This window comes from Rhinichthys klamathensis, unplaced genomic scaffold (genome assembly GCF_029890125.1).
Source record: "Rhinichthys klamathensis goyatoka isolate OS25496 unplaced genomic scaffold, OSU_Roscu_1.1 h1tg000029l_1, whole genome shotgun sequence".
Taxonomy (NCBI): Eukaryota; Metazoa; Chordata; class Actinopteri; order Cypriniformes; family Leuciscidae; genus Rhinichthys; species Rhinichthys klamathensis.
The window spans coordinates 1,019,867-1,035,595 of record NW_026606579.1 but is presented as its reverse complement, the minus strand read 5'-3'; the positions used below and the strand labels follow the sequence as shown (position 1 = coordinate 1,035,595).

The 15,729-nt window shown below is 39.5% G+C and overlaps 1 protein-coding gene across 1 annotated transcript; it reads right to left on the bottom strand.

The window, feature by feature from the left end:
- Window positions 1–287: 287 nt before the first annotated feature.
- On the bottom strand, window positions 288–14,877 carry ntf3 (neurotrophin 3). The gene is made up of 2 exons (XM_056245213.1): window positions 14,724–14,877; window positions 288–1,198 (listed from the first exon to the last, which is right to left on the bottom strand). Exons 1-2 carry the CDS (start codon window positions 14,739–14,741, stop codon window positions 425–427), a joined length of 792 nt encoding a protein of 263 aa, XP_056101188.1. The 5' UTR covers window positions 14,742–14,877; the 3' UTR covers window positions 288–424.
- Between the last annotated feature and the right edge of the window lie 852 nt (window positions 14,878–15,729).

The window sequence follows — 15,729 nt, the reverse complement described above, 5'->3', positions numbered from 1 at the left end:
ACAACATCCCGACTGTGATTCGATTTCCCAGATACGAAGAGGATATACTGACAGCCTGTTTCAGTGGAAAAACAGGTTTTCTTGAACAATACTGAAGATAATATGATATTGAGTGATCTGTGTTTTCCATTGCAACTGTTCCCAAGGTCCAGGTCTAGTGGAGTGACGTGTCCTCTGACTCTGATACGTGAGCAAGGCACAATTCAGCATGCAATGCTCCTGTAGCTTAGCGCCATTGCATGTTTTCGTAAGTCTCTCTCTCATTTTTTAAAAAGATTTTTCTTAAATAAATAACAAGTATATTTATACATTATACATAGACATGTATAAACTATATGCATTCCATATAACTTAAATAATAATTTATATTTATATATTTACAGGGAACAATAGAAAGACAGTGGCTGAGTTGCTGCAGTGTTTTTCACGTCCTGCGGTGTTTGCGTGAGAGTGCGCAGACGCACGAGGTGTCTATCCGTATCCAGCGCCAACCCACCCAAGTTTTATCCTGAGTGAGCGCGCGCACGTAAGACTGCGAGGTTTTGCACTGCGAGTTCCAGTGCTTCTCGTCAATCCCCCGACAGCTGCCCTTGTTGTGCTTGGCGGTCTCACATTTTGTCTCGTAAAAGTACTGCTTTATGTCTGTGCGTCCCACATTGACGGACCCTAAAACCGTGACCTGTCGTCCCTGAATGTCCACGGCCGTAGTCCTGTCGGTCACCCACTGGCTCTTGCTGTCACACACAGAGAACTCGGCCCTGTAGCTTTTGTGCTCGGCGTAGCGCTTCTGCCGTGTCTTGTTGCCCTCCAGGTTACTGACGAAGTCGTTCGTTAGGTAGAGTGGCGGCGGTTGCAGCGGAGGCCTTTCGCTCAGGAGCACGCGTGGCGAGTTGTAACGCTTGTGCTGACGCAGCAGCTCCGACGAGATGTCCGTCACGGGCTGGTAGACGGTCGAGCTGTATTTCTCCTTGTAGTCGGTCACTGCGGGTGTGTTTAAGGTGGGGGAAGGAAGCGCGTCGAGGACGTCCTGCTTCTGTCGGCTGCGGCTGATGTCGGCCTGCAGGAGCTTTATGATGAGCGTGTTGATGGGGTCCTGCGTGGGCCGCTGCTTGTCCATCGTAGAGGCTGAGATACCATAGAGGTACGCGAGGAACATCACGTACAGCAAGATGGACATCACTAGATTCACCTGTAAGATCTGTGAAGAAACAGGAGACGTTTTTGTAAGCACATACTGGGCAAAACGGTTTCCTTATAGTAGCAAACGAAGGAATTAACTTTAGTTTGTTGGCCCTGTAACAACACTGAATGCTCATTATAAACATGTTATATGGCAAAAACGGTGGCACTTCACAGTCAATGGGTGTGCGCTGAAAGATGGCCTGCGGTGACATGAAGTTTGCTGGGCCTCCCTTATGGCATGTTTATTTGAGCGCCTAGCGCATCCATTTGGCCCATTCTGTTTCATGACTAAGAGCAATAGCATGAAACAGAAACCACAAAATGCAAAACTCCCCGAGGCAAACTGTGTTTAAGAAGAGTCTGCTAAAGCAATGGAGTGCCAAGTGCACATGTTATAAAAGATTAGACATTGTTTAAAGTGTAATCAAGCTCTTAAAGTTTATTCACCTTTATAAGTTTTATTTCTGTACTGGTATTTGTTTTTCATGCATTTATAGTTAAGAGGGACTAGAGCTGTTCAAGAATGACTTACATTTTGACTTGTTCCTCATGCACACTTAAAAAAATACAGTGTGCAAGTCAACTTTTATAATACTTTATAATTCTTTTGAAGGATTAATATAAAAGCATGGAAAAACACTAAAGAAAAATTAAGCTCCATATGTTAACTACATTAGTTAACATGAACTAACATACTTCAAAAGCATTTATAATTTGTTTTATTAATGACGATTTCTACATTTACCACTATACATTTTTATACTCGAAAGTTGTATCTGTTAATATTATTGGTAACACTTTATTTCAATGGTCCACTTTAGACATTCTACTAACTATAAGTAACATTGCAACTACAGTACGTCAACTAACTCTCATTAGAGACGGTCTGCTTAATATCTGCTAACACTTTATTTTGATGCTCCGCCAACAAACAGACCTTCGACTGACTATAAGTAACTTTACAAGTACGTCAACTTATTCTACTTACCTGAACCCTAACCTAACAGTCTACTAAGGCTCAATCCCAATTCACCCCTTGCCCCTACCCCTTGGCCCTTAAAACAGAGTTACAAGGGCCAAGGGGTTGAAATATTCCCCTACGAAATGGAACGATACGTCATCATCAACCCGATACGTCATCATCAACCCGATACGTCATCAGTCGTCGGCGATGGCTCTGCCGTTACGGAGTTTTTACAGGATTTCTCCATGACAACGACTGACAATCAGCGCAGCTGCTCTTAACTTTGAGGAAACATGATGCTTATAACGTTCCTTCCTCGAAATGTATGTCTTTTCCGTTTTCGGAAAGGTAATTTAGTATACAATTTCTTAATTTCAATGACTTTATTATTATTATAAGAGTAAATAAAGTGCATGGTGGTGTCATCTGGCGCTAAATTCAAATGTTTAACTGTTTGCGAAGCCATGTCGCAGGTGAATCGCGATGTATTCTGCAAACTTTCTCGTAGCCCTCCGTTTGGAGTGTGCCTCTGAAAAATCTCCGTTTCGAGGGCTATGTAGCCCTACCCCTCGATCTCAACAAGAAGGGGCAAGGGGTGAATTGGGATTGAGCCTAAGTGTTCTACAGTTTAACTAATACTCTAAAGAGAGCAAGTTGACATAGTTAAGAATTTACTTCAAGTTAGTAGAATAGTCTAAAGTGGACCATCTAAATAAAGTGTAACCATATCATTGACTTGAGCCAACATGGAACAACTTTTTTTTTTATAATGTTAACAAAGATGAATAAATACTGAAACAAATATATTGCTAATTGTTAGTTATTGCATGCACTAATATGACCTTACTGAAAAGTGTTACTATTTCTCCTTTAAAGGCATTTTTTTTTTTCATTTTTGGGTGAACAACTGTATTCTTTAAACAGATTTGTGGCCTTTTTCCATATTGCATCAAGCAAGAAGGTCTGTCCTCTGTGAGCCGTTTGTAATATTTAGTGCAGATTCTCATGCTAAATAAGGTAAGACTTCTGGTCTCCCAAATAATGCTAACAATTACAGTTAATAGCCTTTCAATTTTCCTTTCAACAGTAAGCAAGCGGTAGGCCTTGCTTGGCAATTATCAGATGCATTACTTTCCTAGTACAGTATGACATGGGTACCAACTCATTACTACAGCTAAGCATCAGTAAAACTATGCATTCCTCCTCGGTTCTACCTGAATAACTAGACAGTGACTTGTTGCTTTCATGTTTTGTTTGAGATGAGCGTCTCCATTGTGTATTGGGATCACTCTAAATCATTTTGATAAAACAAGAGAATGTGAGCCACAGCGCCCGCTGCAAAACATCTCAGTGTCAAACCCAGAGTGGTTAAATTGTAAGTGACACTAAACTACAGACTCCAGTGCAAAGTGCAGCAACTGAAGACTAATGGTGACACTGATACAGTGAGACAGAGGTGATGCAGACAGTCAGCGGTTACAGCTGCTACATCAAAGGGCCATTTGGCAAGATGTTCAATGAAAATAAATATTAAGTGTGCTCCCTGATCTTTACGCTGCCCCGGGTACTTCTATATCTTTTTACTGAACCACATGTCTTTCCGTTGAAGAACCGCAGGGTTTGGGAGGTCATGTCATGGGATGCTCGGTTTGTTACATAAACGATTGGTTTTAAATTAGACTTTGGTGACGAAATGAAAACAAAGACTTTTTGTTCTCCAGGAATGTTTGATCTTATGTCATTTGACATTGCGTTCAGAGTAATTCACCTGAATTTTATGGAAACATATCTAATTCGTCATTGCTCCACAGTGCAAGTTTGCAGCCCATTGTTTGTGCATACTTTCAGGTCTGACCTTTGCTGTTTGGCAGATCTCTTTAATGGACAGGACAAGCATATGAGGGAGGGACCCACGGTGCTCAGAAGAGATTGTTAATCACTCTGTCCTCATTATCGGCCAATAAGCATCACTTTTTGGCAGGGGTAATGCCTGCAATTACACAATGCTTCAAAAAAGGGGCACGACAAAGTCACCTTACAGGCAGCGGCGTAGAAAATTACTTTCTGCATCTGTACTGGCTGGGTGAACATGACTTCTCCAAGAACAACATGTTCCTGGATCAACAACTTTTCACAACATTCCAATCAACCAACCAGATTTGAGGGACAAGTTTACAGTTTATGTCAAGTTTAGGCTTACAACCAGTGTTAAGTGCTTCTACTGCTTCTCAGTGTTATTCATCTATCATTTCCCTCCGATTTTAGGGATAAGTTATGGGTAGGGGTTAGCCTGGGAAAACCCAGACAACTTCCGGCAAATTTAGATTTGCTCTGAAAGTTAGTCTGGCAAAGAGCTCATTCAAGCCCATTTTCAATTCGTCGAAATCGAGGCACCAATCAGAAACGTTGGGGCCGGCTTTACACGATGACGACAGCGCTGGGATTTTGAAGCAGATTTTGTAGCCTACATTACAAAGATGGATGCCGCCGTCGAACATCACTCGTTCGAATCAGCTATCGCTTCTGTTTTAAGTGATTTGAACGTTTCCTTTTTGTTATAAACCGAGCAAAGAACAATATTCAGAGATGTTTCTCCGCCGCTCTGCATACGTCATCTCCTTCATCGCTCTGATTGGGTTTAGGTCCATCCGCGACGTCCGTTGGTGACGCCCCTCTGGAAATGATTTGTCTATGACGCTTTGCCAGACCATAATTCAGTTACAACTGAGAATGGTCTGGTTTTAACCAGGCTTGGTAGGGGTAGGGTTAGGTTTAAAGGTAGGGATATGGTTAGGACAGGAATGTTGTTCCAGGATCAGCAAAATATGTTGACCCAGGAACATGTCTTGGCAAAATCACGTTGCTAGAAGTTCACAACAATTCAACTTCAGTCCATTACTGAAGTTGTGATTGAATAATATTTCATCTTTAGTAAAGAATTTAGCAGGGCATCAGCTTAATTCCAGGGCGAGCTAATAAGTTAAATTTGATAAACCAAATCTAATTTTCATTTGCAGGAAAATAAGCTAGACACAAAGGGATACAATTTGCACTAAATTCTCAGGCAGTTAAGTCAAGAATCCAAATAAGGCCAAAAACTCTTTTTATGAGTATTCGTTCAAAATAAAATACACATTATTTTACCATAACAGCTTCTTAAAAATGTACATAGGCCTGTGACTTTACGTATAAAAAACAATCCATGATGTGACAGACAGCACGTGACAATGAATGTGTTTTGATTATAGATTTCACGAGTTCAGACTTACATACAATTAGAGGGAGTAAAGTTTAATGCGGATTTGGCGTGCTGTCCGAGGGGAGTGCTCCGAGCTCGGAATTCGGCCCGAACCCAGAGTACTCCCCCCGTATGTAAATGGTTAGGACTAGAAGAGTGGAGAAGGGGTGGTGGAAGGACGCTGCTAAACTGTCAATGGATCGAGGTGAGACTGCTGAATCTATATACACCTCTTATCATTGATTGCTGAGTGCTCTCCACCCGTGTTAATTACCTGAACGTGCTCCTCCCGAACTTTGTTAATAAAACATCATTTGTTGTAATGTTTACATGCATTTGCAGTGAACTACTTCACAGCATCTCTCTGTGTAACATTCCCATGTGCACTTTAATTGAGAACAGCAAACACTGAAATTTGCAATGCTTCGTCCTTGTCTACACTATTTTCGTCCCATACCTCATAAAATGCATTGCCTCCGGGGGGAAAGTGTACAAAAACACAAGATCCTGAAATGAACGTCAATTACTCTTCCCATTTGGGCTCATTCAGGTGAACGCAGGGTGGAAATTTACTTGGAACTCTGGACCAGGGTTGAACAGATAATCTTCTTCATCCTCTTAAGTGCGATCAAATGCTCGGCTATGTTTGTGTACGTCCAGTAAGCTTTTAAAAGGGTTCTTCTTCATTAAGCTGCAAAAATTGCCCATAATGAGCAACTCAGTCACATTAAAGTCAACTGGCTTCTCTTAAAGCGTAATTTATAGCACAACAAATGATGTGATAGAAACACATGCACTTGAATCTGTTTCAACCATTTTTGAAAAGATAATCCTTTGCATCCTCTTAACTGCTCTCAAATACTTAGCTGTGTTTCTTCATGTGAAGCAAACATTGTCAGGGACCTTCTGGGAAGCACGGCTAATGCGATCCCTCGCTAAACTAACAACAGTTTAAGGTTTGATCCATGCAGAGGACTTTTCCAAAAGCTTTCCTCTCAAACTCACATTAAAAATCTCTGACCCTTTAAAAAAAGTGACATATTTGTTTATGTGCTTTGCTCTGTCCTAAATGCAGGAAGTTCTCGTCTCACAGGAGCACAGATGTGCATTTATGCCTCTCCCTGGATGAACAGCAGCTTAAACAATCTTTTTCGGGAAGGTGCCAAAAAAAAAAAAAGACGTTTGGTAAGGGGAGATGGTGCTTTTTTGTTTTCTTCTAACATCACAAATGAGCTACGCTCAAGCTACACTTCTCAATGTCTATGCAAAAAGTTGCAGTAGGCTATGCTAATGCAACTATGGAGTAGCTCACATTCATTCAATGTAAATCTAAACCATGCATGCTAGCTGTTTATCAGGCATTCGCTTTAGTCCATTTTACCATAAATATGCTGCTTTTTTGTTTTTCAATGAATCAGTTTACACCATACAACGACTCTAAAAAGCACAAAACATAATAAAAGCACCACAGTATTTTCCAAGTCTTCTTAAGTCACATAATAGCTGTCTGGGGAACTGACTAAAAAAATTTAAAAAATGCATCAGTACAAATTTTTGCTGTTGAGAAAGACAATTAAGAGCTGGATAGAAAGGTTCCGAATGAATTTTGCTTTGTTCCTTACACAGTGTACGATTTCTGAAGACTTTTGAACTGCTTTTATGGTGCTTTATATGAACTATTGTGCGCAAGGATGCTTCAAAAATCATTTTGTCTTGCACGAGAATGCATCAGGGGAGAGTTAATAACAGAACTGCTATTTTTAGGTGAACTTTTCCTTTAAAGTACAATTTAAAAAAAAAGAGGGAAAATGTTTTCTGCCAGCACTATATTTTGTCGCATTATGATATAAAGTATGCTCTTCCTCTAAGAGTAATTCTATAAAATGTTAACATATTTAAGGCTGTTTTCTAAGTTATTTTATTGGACATATGGTTATAGTTAATGCGCGATACTAGAAGTTCTAAAACATTTTGATTAAATAATATTTATATTGTCACAAAGCTCTAAAGGATATTTAAGGGAGGTTACAACTTTGTTCATTTTAAACAGATGAAATAAAACAAAGACAAACTCACTAAAGTGCCCAAACTCTCAGCGGGCCTTGATCAATCCCTTAAAGTTCCAAACTTTTAATGTTGTTTATATGTCTGTGGATTTAATATGCTTTAAGACAAAGCATGTGCAAATTCAGAAGTCAACACCATTGCTGAGTATTTTCTTTCTTAAAACTGCAGTGAACCAAAGACAGCCTCAAAAATGCGGTCTGAAATCGCTGGTGTTTCTGACGTCACAAACTAGCCTACCTTGTAACCAATCACGTCAACGTGTGATCGTCAATGAGTGGATCTCTGAACTGGTGTGAGTGGGTGGGGGCGGGGATTATTTGCATATTCATAGAACCGCGGTCCGCGGATACTAATATGTTTACACTCAAGCTATTATAAGGCATGAAGATTTATTTTCAAAGGAAAAAGTTTTAAAAATGTAATTTTGGTGATCAAAGATGAGTTTTAAGGTATATACAATTATTGACCACAGGGGGGCTTTAATACAATTAAAGTAGGGGGGGGGGGGGGGACATCAAGAGGCCTCAGTACAGTTCATGCACAAACAGAATGTAGGCTAAGTTACTAAGTTAAGATTTTAAGTGGTGAATGATTCCCACTCAGTTCCATACACAACCTCCAAGCCAAACCACACCAGACTGTTTTAAACGCCTGGAATGAGACTGTAAGTGACACATGTGATTGACCTAGTCAGCTGATAGGGCAGTTAATGGACTCTAGGTTGCTTTCTTCGGAATGCCCAAATTTGTTGACGCTAGGTCGGAGAAGGGAGAAGCTGTCTGCGTACTTCAAATAATTCAGAAAAGTCCAAGACAAGATAAGACTTTTCACTCGCTATCGAGTTCGAAACACAAATTGCAATGATGAGCTCTTGGGCACGTACTCTACAAGCTCACCCACTCAGGTGTTTTTCCAGTTTTGCTAAGACTGAGGCCAGTGCTGATAGCAATGTTAGCACCACATATGGCACGTCTACGGGCTATAAAAATTATGCAATAAACAACGCATTCAGCATATTTAAATTCTTGATTTTATGTCGGGTTGGGACAGAATCAAGAATTGCTCTAGGAGTGGACTGATCTTCAGCAGATCAGAGGGATGTTGTTCTTAAATCACCCTGGGCCCTGTTTACTCTAGTACTGCTCCTCCTCAGCCAAAATTGATGCGTTGTAGGCGATAGATAACAACCCAACAACCTCCTTGGCTAAATGCTTCACAAGTGACCATTGTTTAAAAGCTCACAAGTCTATAGCCTCAGAAGTAAATTACCTCAGAAAACTACATCAAGAAATTCCTTTCACAACTGGCTCTCACACAAACTGTCCTGCGCAACCAGTTTGATCTGAGTAAAAAGGAATTGCTTTTTATATAACCTGAGTCTTGTGACATCAATGCATGAACCTTTTCTATATTGGTAGTAGATTCTCTCTTCATTGGAAAACAAAGGTCCTGGCTATCTATCTAGCCAATATTTCATAATTACATAATAATATCAAACTACATAAAACAGCACTCTCAGTGAACTCTAATTCCAGGACATGGGAGCATTAGGCGTCAAAATCTGGTCCTTGATCTCCTTTAACTGGTTTAGGCCACTCGATGCACAGCTCTGCACTTGCCTCAGGATTATTAATTCACATAAACACTTGTGGTTTCCTTCATTTTAGAGTCATTCCAAAAGGTCAGTTGAGGTCTGAATACAAATGGACTTTGTTAGACTCTCTTGTTTGACTCTGCGCAGAAGACTTTTCCTCCTGCCAAGATGTGATATAACGACGAATAAAAATAATTTGCATTCATATTTATTATATCATATAATTTATCATTTTCGACTACAGTTCAAACCTAGTTGTGCATCTACAGAGTAGCATGTCCATGTATGACAGGTGTTAATCTCTCACAGCACTGTGTCAGTGGCCTCGACATCGGGGCTTCTTCACCACCTACGCACATCATCTAAGACTGGCCAAGGAGGCTTACAACTCCCTGAGCTTTTAACTCTTAGAGGATTGGCCTGAGATTAGCAACTGCCTTCACACCACCCAATATACCATTTAACACAGCGTTCAGCCCGGCACACGGCGCACCACAGTCTAGATAACGGAGATATTGGACTTGCACGCTCAACATTCACAGGACTGTTTTAGCATGCATTGATTAATCCGCACATCCTGATTTTGCAAAGTTAGATGCATTCCCGGGTCAACGTATTTTGTTGATCCTTGAACAACATTCATCCAAACATGTAAGGATGCCCATATCCCTACCACTAGACCTAACCATACCCATACTGTAAGTTATCCCTAAAATCAGAATCAGAGTCACCTAACACTGGTTCTAAGCCTAAACTAGACATAAACTTTAAATGTGTCCCTCAAATCTGATTGGTAAATTGGAATGTTGTTGACCAAAGATGTTGATCTAGGAACATGTTGCACTTGACTAATTCTGCTCAATGACCAGTTTGCAATGAAAGATTGACATATTTACAACAAATTTACATTTTCTGCTGTATCCGTCAAAATACAATACATTCAGAAAGAACAGCCAGTTTCTCATGTTTAGGGACTTATTTTCTGTGGGACTGGGATTGAAATCTTGAAATGCGCTTTAGACCTCGAGCATGTGCAAGGGCCATGTATCCAACTACAGAATAACAAGACAATCTACAGTGAATCGTTGACCTGAGCTAACAGATACTGATATACTTTGAATACTTCAGTCATATGGAGTAGTGATTTAGCTTTTGGAAGAAACCGAATCAAAGAGTTTTCCATTCAGGCATGTTGTTTTCCAGTTTTCCATGTTTGGCTATTGTTTGAATTCGAAACATGTGCATACATTCAACTGGAGAAATACTACCGACTAGAATAATTACAATGAAAAGGAGAATACAATATAAAAAAGGTAAAAGCCACTTTAAAGTGGCTGCTCTCAAAGCAATGCATTGCACATTGAAAGTATATTGCAAAATGACATGCTATCCAATGCATATTATGGTATAAATCAAGAGGACATGACACTATGACCGTACATATTTCTCATGCGTTTCAGAAGAGCTACCCAAGTTGATGGACTCAGGATGGCTTAGGAGGCAGCGTGCCAGCGGAAGAAATCCACCCAGGATTTTCAAAGAAGAGCGTCTAAACCCTAATGCTGTCCAATTGCCTCCAGATGTTCCCCTAAAAGAGCGAATAGACCCCCCTGTGGACACTCCATCTCTGACCAGCACCCTGCACTAACTCACATCTGGCTTCATGCTGAGCTCGAACACATCTCGGGTTAGTTCTGAATGGTTGTGAGATGTAAGACATGACCTGCAGTGTTTGAATACACATCAAGCTGTGGCATTTCTTGCAATCAAGAAAATGTCCCCAGATGCACGCTAACTTCACACATTACGTTCAGAAGACAAACATTTCAACTGTTATGATTTATTGGTGGGTTTTTGTCGAAGGTTTTCAGACTTTCAATATTGAAAGCTAGACAAGCTATGTAAACTGTCAGCTCAGAGTACTAACAGACAAGCATTAGTTAACTCCAGTTCACATTGAGCATGTCTTATGAAGCATGCTAGCTCATGTCATGTTGTCAAAAGTTCAGCGCCTCATGATGGAGTTATTCAGTGTAAGGGATGCATTGCAGCTGTTTGGCCTTCATGGCAGCTGGTGTCAACACCTCCCTTAGCACAGTTCTTTCAGTCGGCATGTGTTTCTGGTAAGTTCTGATAATCGGCCAGCGCATTGAAGGGTATATTCTATGGCAAGTGTAAGTTAATAAAAAAAAAAAAGTCAAATTTGTTGGCACTATTAGACGGATTACGACTAAATTCCTTAAGATTTAAGACTTGGAAGTTATAGTTTCCATCTTGGTCTCACAAGTAGACTTTAACAGATGAATAGTTCTTAATTTATTTCCACTATTTTCGTCGAACAAATTCCCTTCCATAACATCACACCTGGGGATGAAACATTTTCCCAAAACCAGCCACGAGTACAAGCCTATTTTAATAGCTAATGAAAAATACAAAAACATCAAAGGCAGGTGTCTTGGTGCCATAAAACAGAACTATTAACGTGAAGTCTGGGAGTCATTAGCGATTAGCCTGGATTTTATACTAAAATAAACACAAAACTTGCTCTCTGTTTGACACGACAATGCCAAACACAACAGTTAGTGTAATTAACACATCTTGGAGTTTGTAACATGATCATGTTAGATGGTTGTTTTGATGTAATGTGATAGACGGGTGTTTGGCAGCTGACAGCAACACTTTGTCAAGGATACAAACTACAAAAGGTGTAGCTACTTCCACTCAGCAGGATTGATACATCTACCGAGGCTTCATGTTTAATGCATCTCACCTCATGACACTTCCAGAACACATGCTAGAAGCCTTTTGGAAAAACTGATGTATTCTGGGCACGTTCAGGCACACTTAAGACAAGACAAAAAAGTTGTAGAATGTCTTTTTTTTTAAGGAAAAATGGGTCCCCTTAAGACCCCCCCCCCCATATTGGGTTTCCATATTTTATGGGGACTTTCCATAGACATAATGATTATTTTTATACTGTACAAAATGGATATTCTATCCCCTAACCTTAAGCCTACCCATCACAGAAAACTTGCTGCATTTTTACATTTTCAAAAAACATCACTTAGTATGATTTATGAGCTGTTTTTCTCATGGGGACCAAAAAATTTCCCCACAAGGACAAGGATTGCCATCGTTGTGGGATGTTTTGTCCCCATAACGTAGAGTTTACCTGAACCACACACACACACACGACATATTAGCTCCTGACTACAATATCAAAAATATTTGTAAAAATATTGGCAATAACCAATTTTTGTGAGGGGTGTATAGTTATAAAATGTCTAGACATCAACCACAGAGTATCAAACACAATCATTACCACCACATGTGCTGAACATTTCTGGTTGTTCCAGAAATTACTATTTATTGTATTTTATTGGTAACAGTATTGGTTCATTTGGCTGGAGCAATATCTCGCTTGCGATTTAAGGTGCTACTGTACAAACCTCTATATGTCATTCCAACGCATTCTCACTCTAATGCCTCTATCCATAAGACGGTAATATTAATAGCCACATGTGGAAATGCACAACCAAATTCTGCTATTGTTCCTTGCCAAAACAGCATTTGCAGTTCTAGCTGGAATACTGCATGTAAAAGCATAAGAATTAAAGTATTAGATTACCCAGCATGCCATGCTTCCGTGTTCTGCCACACAATATCCAAGCTGCATGCTGATAAGGTAAACGTGACAGAAAAGAATGGAAATGCGATTGCAAATTCTGCGCAAATAAGCTGTGCAATTTATTGATGCACTATCGCTAGCTCTAACCACAGGTTTTGTTTTCATATCAATAGTATGCAAAATGAAGAGTTACTAAGAAAATTAAGAGTTACTAAGAAATGGTCCATTTCTGTGAACCTGGCCTTGATAAATGATGTATTTAGGCCTGGCTGCCATCTGTCATTTCGATGATAGGTTGGTCGATGCAATGAACTGACAGCTCAGACTCCGAGCGTAGCATGCTTTCTCAAATATGAAACCAGCTAGGACAAGTTTATCAAGATGAAAAATATAATTTAATTTGTTAATGACAAATGACCATGTATCTGTCTGCACTATTTGGCATACATAAGGTATTCTATAATGAGACAATCCATATATGGTCAACATTGTGAATTTCCCACAGTTTAAACATAGTGACCAACAACAACAAAAATATTTTGAGTATGAGAGACCCGTGATAAAGTTGATGAGACTCCTTGATGGCCAGCCAACATTTTTTGCCGTTCCCATTTTACAGGGACAGAGAGCTACCCATAAAAATAAGGATGTGCTGCAACTGGCCCCGAACATTGACAGTACCCCCACAGTTTTTGGAGCCACTACGCAGTTAAACTCAAACCACTGTAAGTAAACCACAAGCCTGAAGTGTTTCAAAGCCGCAATAATGGAGATCACATAAGTGAATTGGTTATCCTGTTAGCTAGTTTATTGTGTACAAGCTGTTTTAAAAATCTTGCCTAAATAAGGTATTTATTTGCATGTGCTTAATGGTGAAATTGGAAACTTTGCATGTATACTTTAGTCAAAAAATCTGTACAAATTGTGTGAGATTTATTACATTCCACAATGACTTCAGACTAGAAAACACTGTGAATCCTCAAATAGTGCCAAGAGTTCACTGCAGCCATGTAATATGTTTCTTTTGACACGTTCACCCATACATTTAAGTTATTTGCATTAACCCTTTAGCCTCCACGTCAGTGGTGCCTTATGTCAAAATCCTTTATTTGACAGATGCTTGTTTCAGGTGCATGCCTGCACAAGACTTCCCTCTACACACACAGCAGGGAAACATAAGCAGAAACACACAAGGCTGGAGGAAACAGGGCTATCAAATACACAAATGGGGAGGTGGAAATATGCCTGCAACTTCCAGTTGAGGAACAGGAAGAGTAATAACTTGAACTCACAGAAAAACCTGAAGGGCTTCGAGAGCACTGGCCAATAGCATCTCCAGCACAGATTTATATGGATTATCTATTTTAGGGATTGTCTGCCAATCTCAGCCAGCTCTCGGAGGAAAGACGAAATAGCAAAGTGTTTCTTAGACACATTTAAGTCAATTTTAAAGGTTTAAAGTCTGGCATTTAAGTTTTTATGTTGTTTTTTAAAGCATCTTTTTTCAAATTAGTGCATCTGAACCTTTTATATATATATAAAAAGATTTGTTATATTATATATATATTTATCTAGATATCATGCATTTAAAGTTTCATCACACAGATACAGAGACAGATAGCTTACACATTAATTTATAGTTGGAAGACTTAAATAATCGTATTAAAAAAACTCTTTGAATAGGAAAAAAAAAGTTTTCTTGGTAATCTATTGTTTTGTGCATAAAGAACACTCTGTGAAAGGTAAAAAGTGAATTTGCCCGTACTGGTTTTCAGTTCAGCCCGAGGCGCATAGCAGGTCAAATTCTTCTCAAATAGGCTACACAAATGCGCTGAAAGTTCCAAAGACACATTTGGAACATTCCAAATTATGCAATTGTTTTTCTACAAAACAAGTTGTTTGACAAGCAAAACTTTTTCCAGTGGCAAATCGCACAGAAACCGTCCTGGAGAACAAGCGCAAATGCGCTACCGTGCCAGGAGCTTTCCAGATTCCCACCAAACGATACGTGGAAGCAGTTCGTGCAAAGAAACTTTGAAAGGATACATACCGTAATAAAGGTAACCATAGCATCGGTGAGGAAATATTCAGCAGTTCCGACATGAAGGTAATGAGTTTATAACGAATCCTTTTCGAAAGTTTCCAGATAGAAAGCGCGCGGTGCGTGCTGAGAGTCTCACTGGCGAGTGCAGCGCGCAGATCTCTCTCTCTCTCCCTCTCTCTTTCCCTCCCTCTCTCTCCCTCCCTCTTTTATCTCAACAAGCATAATCTTCTACTCTCCTGTGCACATCCAGCATGGACAGATGGCTTTTATAGGGTTTCTGTGCTTAGTCTAAAGTGATGCTGTTCTCATTAGTCAATCATGCATCGGTAACTCAAATAACTTTCATTTTATAAGTAATATTAACAATCATTTTACAGTACATTAAGTAATGCCCAGTTACGCATTAAATGTAAACTAATTGCTCTGACTGAAATAAACGCTTTGAAATGACTTTAATTTATATTCATTTAGAATTTTCGTGAACTACTGCTCTGCATTTTATGTTTTGTGATGAAGACTGCGATGAAAATTTCTTAAGGGGAAAAAAGTTCACCAGACGTCTCCTATGAAGATCTACAGTATGTGAAAGAAATTTGGCAAAACAAGTTAGAGTAACTTATTATAGGTTTAATTCACACTTGTTTGGTAACAAAAGAAACCTCCAACGAATAAAAAGAAATTGCATACTTTCTCATCTACTCGAACTGATATAAAAATTATTCCAAAGATCCAAATAACTACCGGTAGGTATGGTGGCCAACTAAAAAAAAAAAAAAAAAAAATGTTGAAAAATTAATGCACAGTTTGAGCTAACAAGCATTAAGCGTGACTCAGCTGAGAGCTCTATAAGCATAGTTGAAACTGTATGCATATTATAAGAGTAGACTGAGAATACAAATGATTTTATAATGGGCAGGGACAGGAAACACTCATATAATCTCTATAATCCACTTTTTTCTTCTGTTAGTCGATCCTTTGTTGGAAATGTTTGTGTAGAACGACTTCTTGAGCT